Source organism: Egretta garzetta, unplaced genomic scaffold (genome assembly GCF_000687185.1).
Source record: "Egretta garzetta isolate BGI_Z169 unplaced genomic scaffold, ASM68718v1 scaffold943, whole genome shotgun sequence".
Lineage (NCBI taxonomy): Eukaryota > Metazoa > Chordata > Aves > Pelecaniformes > Ardeidae > Egretta > Egretta garzetta.
In genome coordinates this window covers 33,373-49,425 of record NW_009259309.1, presented here as the reverse complement: position 1 = coordinate 49,425, position 16,053 = coordinate 33,373, and the positions used below count along the sequence as shown (strand labels likewise).

General features: G+C 42.8%; 1 protein-coding gene across 7 annotated transcripts in view; it reads left to right on the top strand.

Moving 5' to 3' along the window:
• The first annotated feature begins 58 nt into the window (after positions 1–58).
• PRDM10 (PR/SET domain 10) overlaps positions 59–16,053 on the top strand; it is a 43,316-nt gene continuing 27,321 nt past the window's right edge. Inside the window, exons 1-7 of one of the 7 annotated variants that reach the window (XM_035891831.1) lie at positions 59–4,422; positions 4,589–4,817; positions 6,474–6,627; positions 8,883–9,072; positions 10,904–11,068; positions 12,697–12,756; positions 15,526–15,645. In XM_035891831.1, the coding sequence (XP_035747724.1) occupies positions 8,980–9,072; positions 10,904–11,068; positions 12,697–12,756; positions 15,526–15,645 (438 nt within the window). In that variant the 5' untranslated portion in view covers positions 59–4,422; positions 4,589–4,817; positions 6,474–6,627; positions 8,883–8,979. Of the gene's footprint in view, positions 4,818–5,483; positions 6,384–6,473; positions 6,628–8,010; positions 8,230–8,882; positions 9,073–10,903; positions 11,069–12,696; positions 12,757–15,525; positions 15,646–16,053 lie in introns of those variants that run through there. The other 6 variants (XM_035891836.1, XM_009636249.2, XM_035891833.1 and 3 more) reach the window with 6 other exon arrangements.

Here is a 16,053-nt window from a genome sequence, read left to right as displayed (position 1 = left end):
AGCGGGGAGAGGCTGCGGGCTGGGTGGCACGGTGTGTGTGGGGGGGAAGGCAGCCATTTCCCCATCACCTTGAGGTGCCAGGATGGGGCGTGTGTGGATAGGCTCACCGGCGGGCAGAGCGGGACTGGGCCGCTGGGTTGGGGCCCTCTGCTGACTCCCACCGCGTGAGGTGGTTCTGCCCGTCGAAGGCCTGGAGGAAAGGCCTGCCTGTGAGCAGAAGCGGCTTCTGCAAGGGAAAGCTGTGGCATTTGCCGCTGCCCTGCTAGTGTTGGTCTTTGTGCCAGCTGAGGTGGTTGCCCATGCCAAATACGCCCATTCTTGTGGTCTGAGATACGGGTATAGCAGGTGGCTGTTGGATCTTGTGGACCTCTTGCTGCTGAGGTTTTGGTGGTGAGTTGCTGTGTCCACAGCAACAGTTAAAAAACTCTTAATGGGAGCTTGTTAAGTTGGAAAGGAAAAATGAGGTCCTGGTGCTTTGTCTTTCAGAACTACTCACCCTAAAGGGACAACTCGCCCTTTATAGGGTTAGTTTCCCTGCATGAGACACTTAAGCTATGGACAGTCACCTCTTGCCTCTCCTTGCAGCTCTTCAGAAGGGGTCTGTAGATCAGGGTTAAAAGCCTGGTTTAGGCTGCTGAGCTTCATAGTCCTGAGAGCAAGAAGAATGGTTGGTATTTGCGCTGTGCTTTCTGTACACTGGCCTGCCTAGCGTATTACTGATATGTTCATGGTTCTTGCAGGCTGTTAAAGAATGAGCAAGCACAAAGCTGGGTATCTATAAGATGCAGTTCAATGTTTCTCTTTCAAAGTTTACATGAGAATAGAGGCTCTGCTGAACTTTAGCTTTCTTTTACATTTTAATAATTCTAATAATTCTTTTTTTTTCCTTTCTATTGGTTGAGTGAGATGATGAAATGCTAATGAATCATCAACTGATTTTACAAGAGGGTTCTTTGAGCCTTTTGGTTGAAATAAAATGATTGGCAGTCTCAAGCCTTCTAATGCCTTCATTTCCAAGAGAGAAAAAAAAAAGTAAGAGGGTGTATTTCTCCAGTCAGTCCTTAAATGGAGAACTTCTCTCCTGAATTGTGGTGATGTTTTTGGCACTTTGCTATATGCATGCTTCTCTTGTGTGTTAGGTGTTTAACATGAAGACAGCTTTATCACCGTGGCTACGGGACGAGATATCGATGTAGTTGTTATTATCTGATGGAATAATTGACAATTTGTTTTTAGAGAGTGATGGGTATGTGTTGTCGCTCGCTCTCCTCTGGCACCCTTACTGGTAACCTGCAAAGAAAATCCCTGCATGAGCTCTCTTGGGGTAATTTGCTCTGCAGCCAGCAGCTACTTCCAGTGTGTGTCTGACCACCTGCAGCTGCAGTCAGCTGTGTAAACTGAATTTTAATTGACTTGTAAGTGTGGCTAATTATGGGGGCTGTTTTAGTATTGTGAATTTTGTTTTGACTTAAACATGAGATTGGGTCTATTTGTCACTTTTATTTCGAGTTAGTAAAACACGCGGAAATAGGAGTTGGGTTGTAGCCCTTAACTGGCGTTATATGTTAGGTCCCCACCTGGTTTAATGTACAGATAGCCTAATTTGTGCTCTGTGGCCTGCAGTACTTCAGAGAAGCAGCTATTCTGAAAGAGATAAGTTGTGGTTTGTTTCTTTTTTTTTTAATGTGCAGAAACAAGGTAGTTTGGTTTGTTTTTTTTTTTTTTTGAATTCTAAGAGCTTGAAGTAGAGGGGTGATGTAATTCAGAGGAGGGATGCAGAGAGGTGGGAGAGGAAGGGAGGGGAACAACCTCCTTGTGTTGCTCTTGTAGGAAGAGAAACAACCCCCTTCTCTAATGGACGGTAGCTTTGGGAAGAGTTGCCTGAGCGGGAGATGGGATAGGAGACAAAAGGTGGCTGGAGGGGAGTGGAGGGATGCGGTTGTCTTGGGAAGGTTTTTGTTTTCCTTCAGTAAAACCTGAGCGTGCCTTCTTGCAGGTTGTGTACGCAGCACTGTAGCACAGTTTTGATATGGGCCTTTTATTTTCCTTTTTTGTCATGTTGTGCTCTAAATACTTGTTTTCTTGCTTATTGTGCTTCTCCCTCTATCATTTGTAAACCAAATTATTTAAGTAGACAGGGTCATTGCCTCCAGCAGCTGGAGCCTGAGAATTGCAGTGTACGATGGCAACAGACAATGATATCATAGGGACCTCGGAGTATGAAACGTTTGGAAGAAGATGATGTGAAGAACGTGGTCACGTGTTCAGGAAGCTGAGGATGGGAGGAAGAAATGAGTTGCTGGAGTGGGTATGCAGATGCTGAGCACATGGGGAGAGAGGTGACCAGGAGCATGTGTGTATATGGAAGCCTAATTAACTCGCCTCTGAAGGACAAACACTGTGAGAAATGCTCGTTTGTACGAGAATTGGGACTAAACAGAGGCGTCCTTAGAGAGGGAGCTGTGTCTATGTGCTAGTCCCCTGGGAGGGTGGTTAACCTCTTCTCTTGGGGCTCACTTGGAGTGCTTGATCATCTCCAGCGTTTTGTGGTAGAAACAGACTTTCAGCTCCTTACCTGATAACTTTGTGAGAGAACACTTGCAGCAGGCTGTCAGGCTCTCCCCTTTAGTGCTTGGGCGCTGTCCCTTTAGGGAAAGGACTGCATGACACGGTGGACATAATAGCAGAGGACTGGCCTTGGAGATCTAAAAGATCTCTTCCAGCTCATTATTGCTTTGGTGATGGATAAGGATATAGATAGGTCAATTCATTATGCACAATTTGAGTAAAAAGTGAGTTTGTGTTTGGCTGAGCTCTTCTATTTATTACGCGACCAAATAAATTGAAGCCATTTTTCCTTTTGTGGAAATAAATAATCTTAGCTGCCCCAGCCCTATGTGTGATTTCCATTTTTAACTCACCAGTAAAACATAAATATTGTGGTTATATATTACCTGATTATTAATGTTCAGGCAAAATGCACCAGAGCCAGAGTTCCTTGAAACAATATGTGCTTTTGATGGATGAGAATGCAGAGGAGGAGACGGCAGTCGTGACTCAGTCCTCAATGAGGTTAGAAACCTTCTTGCTGCAATGAAAGCGTGTTCTTGCCAAGGGATCTCAGGAAATGCACCGGCTCTGCCTTCTAGGCAAGCTGGGGTAATTAACTTAAGTGTGGGATATAGCTTCTTGCAGACACATGTGATGTTCCTTTTGAGCATAATAAATCATTTCCATATTAAAAGCTGGAGGAAGACCCGTAGTCGTAAAAACCCCTTTCGTAACAATTCTTGCTGTCCTTGCATATGGTTGGCGGTGAAAAAGAGTGGTCAGTGAGCTCAGTACTTAAAGGATTAAGCTAATAGCCCCTGCTATTATTGCTGCAGGGAACCCCAATCTATATGCAAGCCTCTTTTACACTGGGGAGTAAATCACATTAGTTGTTTTATGCACCATTATGGTAAAGTGGATTCTCATTTGAGATACTGCAGGGAGGTGGACTCTTCCCCTTGCCTGGCTTTGATATTCCCCCACTTTTCTCATGCCAGAGAAGGGACAAAAAGGAATGTTGGCAGCCCCTGGCTCGGGTGCTTTCTCAGCAGAATGTCCCTAATTAGACTCAGAGGGGTTGCTGCAGATGAAGTCCCCAGAGTTTTTATCTGTGTATCTTCTTACATAGTCCCAGCATCGAAAAAAATTGTCATTCCTTAATAGCAAGTATGCCAAGAAAATGTGGCTACTGTTGATCCTTTTTTTTTAAATTTTTTCAGGTGATGCTTTTCTCTGAATTTCAGAGCTGAGCTTTCCTTTGAAGCGCCGTGTGAGTTCACGATATTCAACTTGCGTCAAAAATTCTTACACGCCAAATAGAAAAAAAAAAAAGAACAGTGGCTCTGCTGTTATTGGAGGTTTTCTCTTAAAGCACCGTTTGCTCCCACTCCCTAGGTGTTCGGGCCCATAGGTGCCACCTACAGGGTGACATGGTGTGGGTGCTGTGATGGCTGAGGGTGGGGTGTCTTCTGCTGAGGACAGCAAGGCTAATGAGGACGTTGCTGTTGGATGGTGAATGAGGTGCTTTGCCCCTGAGCGGTGCTTTCTCATCCTCCGGAGCTGAATGCAGCGAATGGGGAAAGCTGCTGATTTAATAATACAGCTTTGGAGAAAACAACGTGCTGCGGGAGCAGGAGAGAGGGGTTGGAGAGCATCGCGGTGGTCAAAAGGAGTTTTCAAGTGAGAATTTCCAAAAAGGGGAAGAACTGTTGAGACAATGACACAAAGACGCTTTCCAGGCATCGGGTGCTGCAAAGAAGAAGCTTCACTGTTAATGAGATTTTTGGATCGGATATAAAAGGCAAGAACTAAAGAGGAAGGCCATAGGTCTCTGACACCAGCAGGTCCCCAGAGGGTGTTGAGGAAAGGAAGGTAAATGTGAATGGCATACCGAAACGAACCTGTTTTGTCTTGAAGAGGTGGTGCATTTACTCGCACTTACCTGATGAGGCAGGCAGCGGGGTATTATGGGTGCACAGGCGTGTTTGGGAACACTCGTCCTGCCCTGCGTGTCATCTCTACTTTGGATGCTTTCTAGTTGTGGTGAGCACCAGGCTGTTCCTGCACTGATGAGCCTCGCCGAGAGATAAGCACAGCTTCCTAACTCTGAGCGTACTTCGACCTGTGAAGAACATGGCCATGTCGTAGGGAGCTCAAGGGCAGCACCCATGGGTGCCGTCTCAGAACTCCAGCAAACACAAGTCAGAATGTGCTTATCTTCCACCAGAGTAGATATTTTCTGTGCCAGGATGCGCACCAGAATTTGGGTATGTGCGAGGTTAACGTCAGTGTTGAATTCAGATGTGCCTTTTAAAGGGATGGGAGCGTTGTGGGTTCTTGATTTCACGTTGTATCTCGATTCACGTTACATGTGACACACTGCATCATGCCGCTGACGTACCGGGTTATATTTATACCTGTTACCATTTCAGCTTGTGCCATCACCCAGCATGGACTGGGTGAGGCACGCCTGCTATTTTGGAGAGGAAAATGGTGTCTTCACAGTTTGTTGAAATGGTTTAGCATCTCATATGTTGGCATTGCTTCCTGCTCATGAGCATGCCGCTTAGAAGTTGTACGCAAGCATCGGGGTAGTGACAGAATTGCAGTTGATATATTGGGCGATAGGTCTCACAACGTGAGTGTGTGTGTGTTCCCCTTGGATGCTGCAGAACTTTCCCTTGCCTTGGCACTCAGCTTGTCTGAAAATGTCTGGTGCATGAGAGATGGGGAGAAAAATCAACAGAGGTAAAGGATAATCCATGGGCAAACAGTGTGGAGAGCAAGGAGAGTGTCCCGTTCCATGCCAGCTGTTTGGCAAAGCTTATGCCCAAAGTTTCACATTTATTTTTGCTAAAAAAACCACCCCCCCCCCCCCCCCAAAAAAAAAAACCCAAAAAACAACAACAAAAAAACAACCAACGAAGCTTCTGGCTAGACCCTTTAAGAAAATAAGTATTTTATTGACCTGTGTCTCCCAAGCTGGTATTGCTAACAGGCTTAGCATCGATGCCACATACCCTAACGTACTCATCATGATTCTTCTGCAGCTAATTTGAAAAAATACTGTGGCTGTGTGCTGAGCTGGACATCTGCTGATTCCTCGTGCAGCGAGACATCTCTGCTGAGAGAGGACCAGAGGGAAATTGTTAAAATCTCAAGGTGCTGTGGCTGTCAGTGTCACAGCTGTAATGGATATTGAGGGGGGGATTTAAGGAAGAAAATAGGATCATGCAGGATTAATGAGGGAGAGCATCCTATGGAGGACAAGGGAGCAAAGTTATTTTGGTCTCTTCTGTAATCAGTGTGGGAAAACTTGCTCAGGTGTTTGTATTGTCACAAAAAACTCTGGAGGTTTTGTTGTTGGTGAGTTTGGACAGGGTCGTGCTTTCCAGCTCCTGACCTGAACTGCAGGTCTTGTTTCACTTTTGGCTTTTGTACCAGCTAAATTTCAACACTTGCTCCTGCCTCCGGCCCTCTTTATTGCCTGGCCTTGGGACCGCTCTGGGATGTGGCCTATCTGCTCTCGCGCTGACTTCTCACTCGGCACATCCATGTTTCCAAGGAAACGTGCTTCTCTGTGTATTTTGGTGAAGATAGCAATAATAAGAAGTCACGGAGATCCAGTCTTTGGTAGGAATGCATACCAGAGGTGCAGGACCTAGGGTGTATTTTGAAGTACAGAAATTGAAATTGCTATACAATTGGCTGGGCTGAGCAGTGCATTTTTTTATTTCTGTGAAGAATAGCAATAAGACTACCGCTTATAGAAACTGCACCACCAAGCCACTGAATTTGGCTCAGCCTTGCTTTTTTCCCCCCTGAGATCTCAGGTTAGTGGTAACTCTTAAGACCATGGCAAAACTTGAAATGGCCGTCTTCTGCTTTCTTCGCCAACTTTTTGGTACTACTTTTTTTTGCAGATATGACTCTTGATGCCCAGTTTTGTCTATTAAAGACCTGTCTGAACCCTTTGGTCTCTTTTCCACTCAAGTTGAAAGGTATTTGTGCCAAAATGAGCCTGCAGGAGTGAGTCAGCATCTTCTTTCAGACCTTCAATATCTGCTTGTATGGAAGGTCAGCCAAAAATTCTGCTACTTGTTGTACCATGTGGAATTAGCCAGAACTGTGCCTTCCTCTTAATTCAATCACTGGTTAATTTAATTGCATGATTACTAACAAGATAATTATATTAAAAAAAACCAACCCCAACTTGAAACCCCTAGCGTTTATTTTTATTTTTCTAAGCAATTAGGTAATTGATTAAACTACTGGCTATTGTTAGTGCAATTACCTGAATTGGCTCTTGATTAATAATGACAGTCAAGAAAAGAGCTGTTTGGGATAAACCAGCCAAAGAATGTCAACAGGATAGGGATTTAATGTTATGTAAAAGTTGTTGCTCAGATAATGTTACTGACATAAATGCTGTCACGTTTCACACAAGCAGTTCTAGATCTCTTGGTGATCGTATACCTGATAAGATGAGCCCTGGAGTTCAGTGAAAGTGGTAGTATTAGATACGAGAAAATCCCTGAATTAATCCTTAATAACATAACAAGTCGCTTTGTGATAGCTTGATGAAAGGTGCTATGTAGGGATGGATGATGTTTATATGTCAGAGCTTGTGTGTGCTGTAATATATATATATAAAAATAATATTTATTTGTAAATTACCCTGGCTTTCAACACTTGGGGAGCAAGGCTGGTGTTTACCAGTCCTAATCGCCGTCTGCTGCACTTCATTTTTCCACGCTAATGAGATCCCCTAGCTAAAGCGTAGCGCACAGGAACCTGTACTTCTCTTTTTTCCTCTTCTCCTCAGTGCTTTTTCTGGATGTTTTGTATCAAGGTAGGATTAAATCAGGTAGGATTTCTGTTCCTTTATCTCAGAACCTAAGGATGTATGGGCCTAATAGGAAGTCAGAAGAGCCATCACACCGCTCCTCAGTCTTTGCTCGTGTGGGGGACCGTGTGGCACGCATGTACTGTGTTGCACGGCATGAGAAAGCAAATGTGAAGCTCTAGTCGCCTATAATGGCATGACTTACAGTCTAGCGATGCCCAGAAATATCTTTCCCACAGTTTTTCTTTGTATATGTGGCAGTAATATGATTTTTTTTTCCCCACTGTGCAGTTCAGTGACGTTAGCCTGAGACTTTTCCGTACTGTTGATTTATACATTCTGGCCAGAACCAGTGGTACAGTCAGTGCTCGGGTCTGCGAAGCTTGTCCATTGCTGGCAAAATTAGCAGAAGGCAGAAAGTGCCTGCTTCTTTTTTTTTTTTCTTCCTCCTTATCTTTTTTTTGTTTTGTCAATGACAAGCCAACTGCTAGCATTTATGGGAATAAATTATGACTAAAATAATTTGCATTTAAAATGCAAATGAATGAAAGCGTCAGCAAGGAGCCTTCTGCTTTCTTCCTGGTGCGCAGTCAGAGTACTGGCATTGGATCAGCCCAGCAAGGCACTTGGTAGAAAATAAACTTAATTGGACTAGCTGAAAAATGAAATGGGCTCAGCTTCATGCTAATTCCTGGGCCTGTGATTTAATATGACATTAGAGATGGAAGATTGGGAAGGTGCTGAACCACCGGCTAAACCCATCACCGGAGCTGTAAATTACACTTCTGAGATTCCCAATGGCAGATTGAGAGGCCCCAGTAAAATTGCGAGAGGTGAATAAAACTGAGCTTGGAAGCAATTTGTCAGGATCTTTGGGCTCACGTGAATCAGAGTTTAAGTTTCATTGTTCTTTTTCTAAAAGTTGTCTGCTGTAACACTGCTTGAATACCAACTGGGACGGCAGTTTTGTACAAGGTAAAAGCTGCCTGTCAATTTAAAGCCAGTTGGTTCTGAAAGAAAACCTCTTTCAGATGAACCAAGAAACTGCTGATGCCTCTCTGAACGTGGTGTTTTCTTGTTGGAAGCTTAAGGCCAATTTTCTGCATCGTTCATTGATTTCTGGGCCTGTAGGTGCTGGGAGGACAATGTGAAGAGTATTTTGTGGCTTGCCTGTGGCCAAGGAAAGAACTGCAGGAGGAATTCGGTATAATCTTCCAGTGCAGGAGGCATTCAGTATAATCCTTTGGTGCGATTGTAGCAATGCTTGACTTGTTTCATCCTTAACAGGACATGGAAAGCATTATACAGCAGCACTTGAGCATGGTAAATGAGAAAGTACGTGTCCGTAAAGCCAAACCTGCTTTACTCTGGCAGTGTGTTCCTGTAGTGCGGTAGTTGATGATAATACTTTATATCCCTGTTGCCTATGTCACATTTGTTCTAATATCTCCATCTCTTCTGTTTTGTTGTGTTTTTTTTTTTATAGCCATGTTACTGAAGATCGCCCTGTCTTCTGGAAGTACAAACGCAGTGAACAGATGAATCTATTCAGCCAGACATTTCTCTGGTAGATCTCTCTCCTCATGGAGCATCACGGCAGGGAGGAGATGGACTCAAAAGAGGAAAGTCCTCAGGTGTGGGCTGACTCTGCTGAGCAGGAACAGAATACTGCTCAGGTGACTAGTGCCTTCCAGGGCGCTCGGTTTCTGCTCGGACGGAGTTGGGCTCGGTGCGGAGGCTTAGCAAGCAGGCGGGGCCCATTCGACTGTTTCTTACAGACTGGAAACTCAGCTTTCATTTGAGGAGAAATACACACATGTCTGTGGTGATTTTTGGATTCAAGCTTCAGAAAGTGAGCTGTGCAAACCGCAGCAGTGAATGCTCAGACATCTGAAACAAGCTAAACGAAACCAGCCGGTGGCTATAGAAGTTTCAGTGTCCAAATATATGTATAACCATGTGGGAAAGTGCGAGGGTATTCAGATTAATGAATATTAGCAAAATCTGTGGTCTGTGGCAGCCCATTTTGATGGCATCAGCTGAACTGGTTGGAACTGTGGGTGGGCCTTGGGAAAAGTAATAGAATTTTTTCCAGTCAGACATCTGGGTAGTGGGGAAGGGAGAAATGTTAATTGTTAGTGACTAATACAGTTAGATTCTGATGTATGCAGCTAGTCCCTCTGTCTCTGAGACAGTGCAGCTGAGAATTTCTAGAAGACTGTAAATTGATTTAGTCTTTTGAATATGTTATGAAGCGGGTGCTGCATGTCATTTGACCCACGGGCGGGGAAATTCTGGCTTGCCTGGTAATTTCCAGCTTTGAAACTTGCAAAGAAAGGCACTTTTCAATGGCCTGTGTTCTGTTATCTGTACAATGGGATAACCATACTGCTGTTTGCACATGGCAGTTACAAGGCTTAATTAGTATTTGCAGAGTGCTCTCCAAAGGTGAAACACTGCATGCATCCTTACCATAGTGTTTGCATGAGGATTTATTGTACGGAATCAGCACTTAGCATCTGCGGGGGAGTACCAGGTGTCTTCTAAAATAAAAGCTAAAAGGTGACACAAAGTAAATAAAATGATGCTACAGGGTTTGTTTTTACATTTTTATGTGAAAACATTTTATGTGAATAGGAATACGAATATGAAAACTAGGTTTCCTGCTAACTGTCCTATTTTACCCATGCGCTGAAAATGGTTTTCAGCATGTAAAGGGTGCCAAAAGAGAAACACGTTCCTATTGCCACTGGCATTAAGGGTTCTATCTCGATTAAGGTAGGTCACTGATCATCAGTGATGATCATAATGTTCTTTCCACATCAACTTGTCTGGGTTTAACCTGCTGCCCTGACTTGTTCTAGTAGTGCTTGGAATCATTGCTTGATGTTTCCAGTTACATGTTTCTCTGTTTAAATAGTTGAATTTTCTACTGATACTGGATGTATATACTACAGAGAAGCAATCCAACATATACTATTGCCTCCTCATGATAGGTGCAATACTATTACTTGAAGCAGTGTCAAAGTTAATAGGTTTTGTTAGCCGTTCATCACACAGAAAAAAATTACTTCTAACTACAGAACTAGCTGAATGAAGTAATTATCATAAATCCAGAAAGGAATATGAGAATAAAGGGAAACAATATACCAATAAATCCCATAGATACACAAGTTCAAATCTGAACTTTTTCTCTTATGAATTTTCAAAGCATCATGCGAGAACTAAGTATGGGAAGGTGCCCTTTATACCACTTAAATCTTGAGTTAAAACACAGAGTAAAATCAGGAAGTGATGGTGGTTCTTACGTCTGCTTTTCTGTGTTGCTAGTGTAATTCAGATGAGATTTTAAACGTGTGTGTTAAAAAAAATTGGCTGGGTAGTTGGGATATGAGGCGCTCTCTGCTTTCCAAGGCACCTCTGCAACCAATGTGTTTTATGTTGTTTCCTGTAGGTGTATGACTGCAAAAGTTTTAGTACAGGATCTGTTTTGGTTTTCTTTTCCAGGTGCACTTTGTCCCTGAGGGGGGGACAGTGGCACAGATTGTGTACAGTGATGAGCAGGACCGTCCCTCGCAGCAGGTGGTCTACACGGCGGATGGCACCTCCTACACCTCCGTGGACACCTCGGAGCACACGCTTGTTTACATCCATCCCGTGGAAGCTACGCAGGCATGTGTGGTTTTGAGCCCACCCTGTTTTGGCACCTAGAAAATTAAAGGTCTTGTTTGAGATGAAAGCCAGCTACCAGCCAAGTGATACGACTGGAAAATAGCAGGCAGTTGCTCTTAACCCTTTTTTCTGCCCGTTGCTGAGCAGGGACTTCATGCTGTTCATTTGTCTGATGTGCCCATGTGGTAATCAAAGGTTGTCGAGGCTATGAATTATGAAATGCTGGTTATTTCACTCAAGGTGGATGAGATTATAATTATAATCAAAGGCGTTTTCCAAAACACAGATAACCTCTCCAGAAATTCTGCCTCTGTTGTATTTGGTAAAATGCAAAGAGCGAACTCTGTGTCTTCTGGAAGAGTCTTTGTTTTGCATAGTACAGTTCTTGTAATTGGTAGCTACAAAAACAGTCATGTCTTTTTGCAGAGGATCTCAGTGTATTTGGTCTAATTTTGTAGTCTCTCTTCAGAGAAGCTGTTGATTTTATAAGCCTCAGTTCTTTTTTCTTCATAATTATATCAAATAGCTTTTAGTCTCTGACAGCGTGTGTTTATACGGCGTTAATATAGTATGCATCTGTACCTCTGTGTGGACAGATAAAAGGAGAACGGGCGTACTTTGTCAAGAATGTTTTATATTGTCTTTGCTGCCAGGACAGGTTAACAATGCTACAAAATGCACGTACTTGACACTCGCAGCAACACTGGCATAGCCTCCTGCGATGCCATCTCTTGTGCAGTTCGTAGCTGTTACATAAAACCAGTTCCTATGTGGAGGGGTGTTCTGAGAGGGCAGGGGGTGTTCTGAGAGGATAAATCTCCCAGGATGTTACTGACAAAGTGACACCAAAACTCTGAATAGTATCATTTTGTCAAAAGTAGTGTAGTATTAAAACACAGTCATGCAACTGAGATGGAATTATCAAAGCGCTAATGGAATTTCTATTATGCCATGCTTTATTTTGTTGGAGCCAGACTACTACAAGCTCAGGTATTTCAAGTTTTGGCAAAGTGAGGCTGACCTCAGTCAATACTTAGTTTTCACCTGAATCTTGCTTTTCCTTGGGGGAAGCCCCCCCGTCAGGGCTGTTCTTGCAGGCTGTTCTAAGAGTATTGCAGTTGGCATGTCTTCTATGAAATTAAAAACCCAGCATCCTGGCCATATCAAATTGAGACACAGGGTATGCCGGATACCTGCATGCTTTCTTTTGAGGAACTCTTGTGAATCTGCAGAAAGATAAAGTTAATAGTCATCTTCTGTCCTGCCCTCAAGTATTACTTAGCTTTCATGCAGCTATTGAATTTCATTCTGTAGAATTTATCAAATCAGCAATTGGCAAAGTGGTTTCTGTATTTAAAAATATATCCCATGAAGCACTTTTAAGTGTATAGATGAAAAGTGCCACGTAAAGATGATCCCATTTTATGGAGCACTATCTAATTTTAGTTTAATCTCTATGCATGTAGGTTCACATGGGTAAGTTGAGTTAGTCTGGTGTGGTAATGGGCCTGTTAGAAGCTAGCAAAGGCTCAAATGTAAATCACTTCTTGGTGGCAGGCTAATTTTTGTGTGAGTTGGGAGTAAACAACCCCAAGGCCGGTTTGATAAGCCTTTTTCACTTTGTCTAGACTCTGTTTACAGATCCGTCCCAAGTGGCTTACGTCCAACAGGATGCCACCACCCAGCAGGTAAGAAAGAGAGGTTATTTTCCTTGGGCCTAAAACTGTAAAGAAATTGTTACCAAAGGTAAAGGGATGTTGTTGTGGTGCTAGAGCATAATAAGCACTCTGAATTTGTCAAATGGCAGTCTTCAGTCATGTACTGTCATCCCAGTGATCGGGGCAAAAAGCTTATGATAACAAGCCGCTGTTATCTTGGCTAGTTTGTGCATGAAAGACAAAAGTTAACAGTGTTTGAGGTGGTTTTGTTTTTTTTACATATGTTCAACAAAAATACTAATTTACTGCCCCAGCTATAATGAAAAATCTTTTAACACTGTCCATTTACATTGGAAAGCTGATGTGGCTGACTTTATTTTAATGGCATTCTGGAAAGACTGGGTCCTCATACAGATTCTGATCTAAATGCCTTTAAATTCATAGAAGGCTCTCAAGGGATAGAAATTTTGGATCAGATTCTAGATTTACCAGAAACTTCACAGGAGATTAATTGTAAAACCCAAAGAAATTAAATTACTGGCTGCCTTTGCTTATCAGGGCATCCCAGGTCTGATGTGCTTGCCAGTGTGAAGTGGGCTAGGAACGGAATAAAATTAGACCCTGTCTTTCTAAAGTTTTGATGATGCCAAGTTTTGATAATTTTTCTCTTTTCATCTGTCATGTATGGGAAGGTTTTGTTGTTAACTTTTACCAATATCTTTGGGGACTGTGTTGTGGTCATTGGGCATAGGTGCTTTCAGATCTAGATCTCTAGTTTAAATTCTCTGCTTGTCATGGAGATTTAAAATCATTACTGCTTGGTGAGTCTTTAATGGCATGTGTGAATTGACATGTTAGATCTGAATCATTACTAACGCAGTCATTAAAATGCGTATTTATTGACAGTCTTGGGGCAGAGTGAAGGGTTGAATGTGCACTGAAAATAAATTCTCTTCTTGCTAAAAGACCTTCTAAACTGTTGAGGCACAGGCAGAAAACGATATGACTGACACAGTAAAGGTGTCACCTGTTTCCTTGCAGTTTTCTGGAGGTATTTGGAGTGTCATTCTGGAATTTTTTGCCACAACAGTTTCCTTGCATTAAGAAGCCCAAAAATCCTATTTAATCGTCTTGAAGCTCATCTAACAAATATGATCTAATTAAAAGTAGAGATTAGTTATATGTGCAGTGCAAATGACACACCGACAGCAGAGGTGGTGTGGTGTTACTGTCCCATGTTGAGTATCAAGGGCATGAGCTCTTGTCTGTGTGTCCTCAGCCCGTCCTCCCTTCCGACACCATCTGACAGCAGTCCCAGCAGACGTGTTCGCTTGCTTGTGAATGGTTAGTCCCTCGTTATGGCAGCTCCTGCCTTTGCAGGTGTTTTTACATCAGCATTTCATGTGGGACATCCCTGAACTGACAGCAAATGTTAAAATAATAATTAAAGCTCCTCTGGTCTTTCAAAAGAAACTTTTTTTTTTAAAAAGAAATGGAAATGTTTTTAAAGATAATGCCTATATTCCTTGCAGTGTCTGACATGGAAGTGAAAGCAAGGGTGTGTTTGAAGTGTGATTAGTAGTAGGAAATGCTAATATGAGGTACAAATAGACACAAGCTTGTGTGAACCTCCCATTGCTGGCAGACCTGGAGGTGTGCCACTGAATAATGATGCCTTTTCCGTCGCCACTTGGCATCAAAAATGTCAATACCAGACAGCTTGGTTCAGCTGTCGTCTTGGCGGTTTCTTCCTCACTGTCGCATGGTTCCCTGAAGTCTTTTTGCTGTAGTTTTTAAGCAGTTTCATAAATTATTCTTAGTACCTCTTTAAACAAAACAACTAGTTTTGAAGTTTTAAGGCTGTCTGTCTGCTTAGGTTATGGATTTTCTTGTCTGCTCCTTCACTGTTAGCACAGTTCACTGTTCTCGGTTTTATCTGATATTTATTAGATACTCTGTGGAGGGGCAGGGGATCTAATTTTAGTGTAAAAGCTGTTTAACAGTCAGAGGCACAAACTAGAAGCCGCGTGATGTCAGATGTAGGGAAGGATGAAAAATCACGCAGGATAACGGTGCAAATTCCTGTACAGATAAGCAGTAAACAAAAGACAGGGAAGGTCATTCCTAGGATCTTAATTCTGCTGTGTTTTATTGCTAAATGGATGGGAGCAGTATGTTAATATGCATTAATTTTCTTGTTACTGCACAAAAGAAGAGTATAAAAATGACCAAAAATGGATAGTGTGACCAAATACTATAAAGAAAAAATAATTATTGGAATCCTCTCATTGAGTGCTTGATCTTCCATTGAGGTCAATAGATCATCTTGTTTTTATATTGGATCTCAGCTGGTTTGAGAAAGATAGGCAAAAAGGAGATGCTTCCCTTTCCTTCTTTACCTCTTCCCTTAAAAAAACCAACCAAACAAAAGGAAATTTGGAGAGAGAAGAGAAAAAGACCCCAAATCGCTGGTTTTACTAAAAGCTAAAGAACTCGTGTGTGTTTAGTGTGGTTTGAACCCCCGCTGGGTAGGACCTTAACTTTTTAAGCCAAAAGTGGGAGGTAGGAAATTCAAAAGCTGTAAAATCTAGACTGAGTTTTGAAGCCTTTCCCTTTGATCCTGGATCTGCAGGTTTTGTCCAACTCCATCATTCCTACAAAAAAAAAAAAAAAATCATTACAATGCTGCAGGTTTTGACGTAGTGTAGGACTCCATGGAGCTTTGCATGCAGGGCACTGCCCGTATGTAAGTGACTGATGGAAATGACGCAGTGCTAAAATGAGTGCCTATAATTTTAGGTCACTGTGCTCTTGCCTGCTGCTGCTCAGAGCATGAATCCCACCAACCTGTCCGTGCTCGGCAACGTTGCCGAATCCCCCCAGCAAATGGCTCTGGAGCAGGGTCCACAAGCAGATAGAGTAAGTTGCCAGGCACCCTTTTCTTTTAAATGTACACTGATTCCATTGCTCCATTGTCTCAGGTGATGAAAGGTGTCTGAGTGAGATGGGAGGAGACGCGAGAAAGCTGGAGCACAGATTTGTACTGTCTTTCATAGTCTCACCATGGAATGTGTGGGGTTTATTTTAGGGAGAGATCATGTATTTAATGTACAGAGAAACCTGTTCTACAGATTGTTCTGTCTTGAGCGGCCACCTTAAAATACTCTTCTCTGCTTTGTAAAGCAAAGTTAACAGAAGGTGTATGCTGACTGTCACGTAGGACCAACATCCACTGGGTGCCTTTGCCAGTCTTTTAAGACAGCTTTACTGTGTGTTCTTGTTCTCTACCTGAGAAACTGGCGTTGGGTGATGGAATATTCTGTGCAG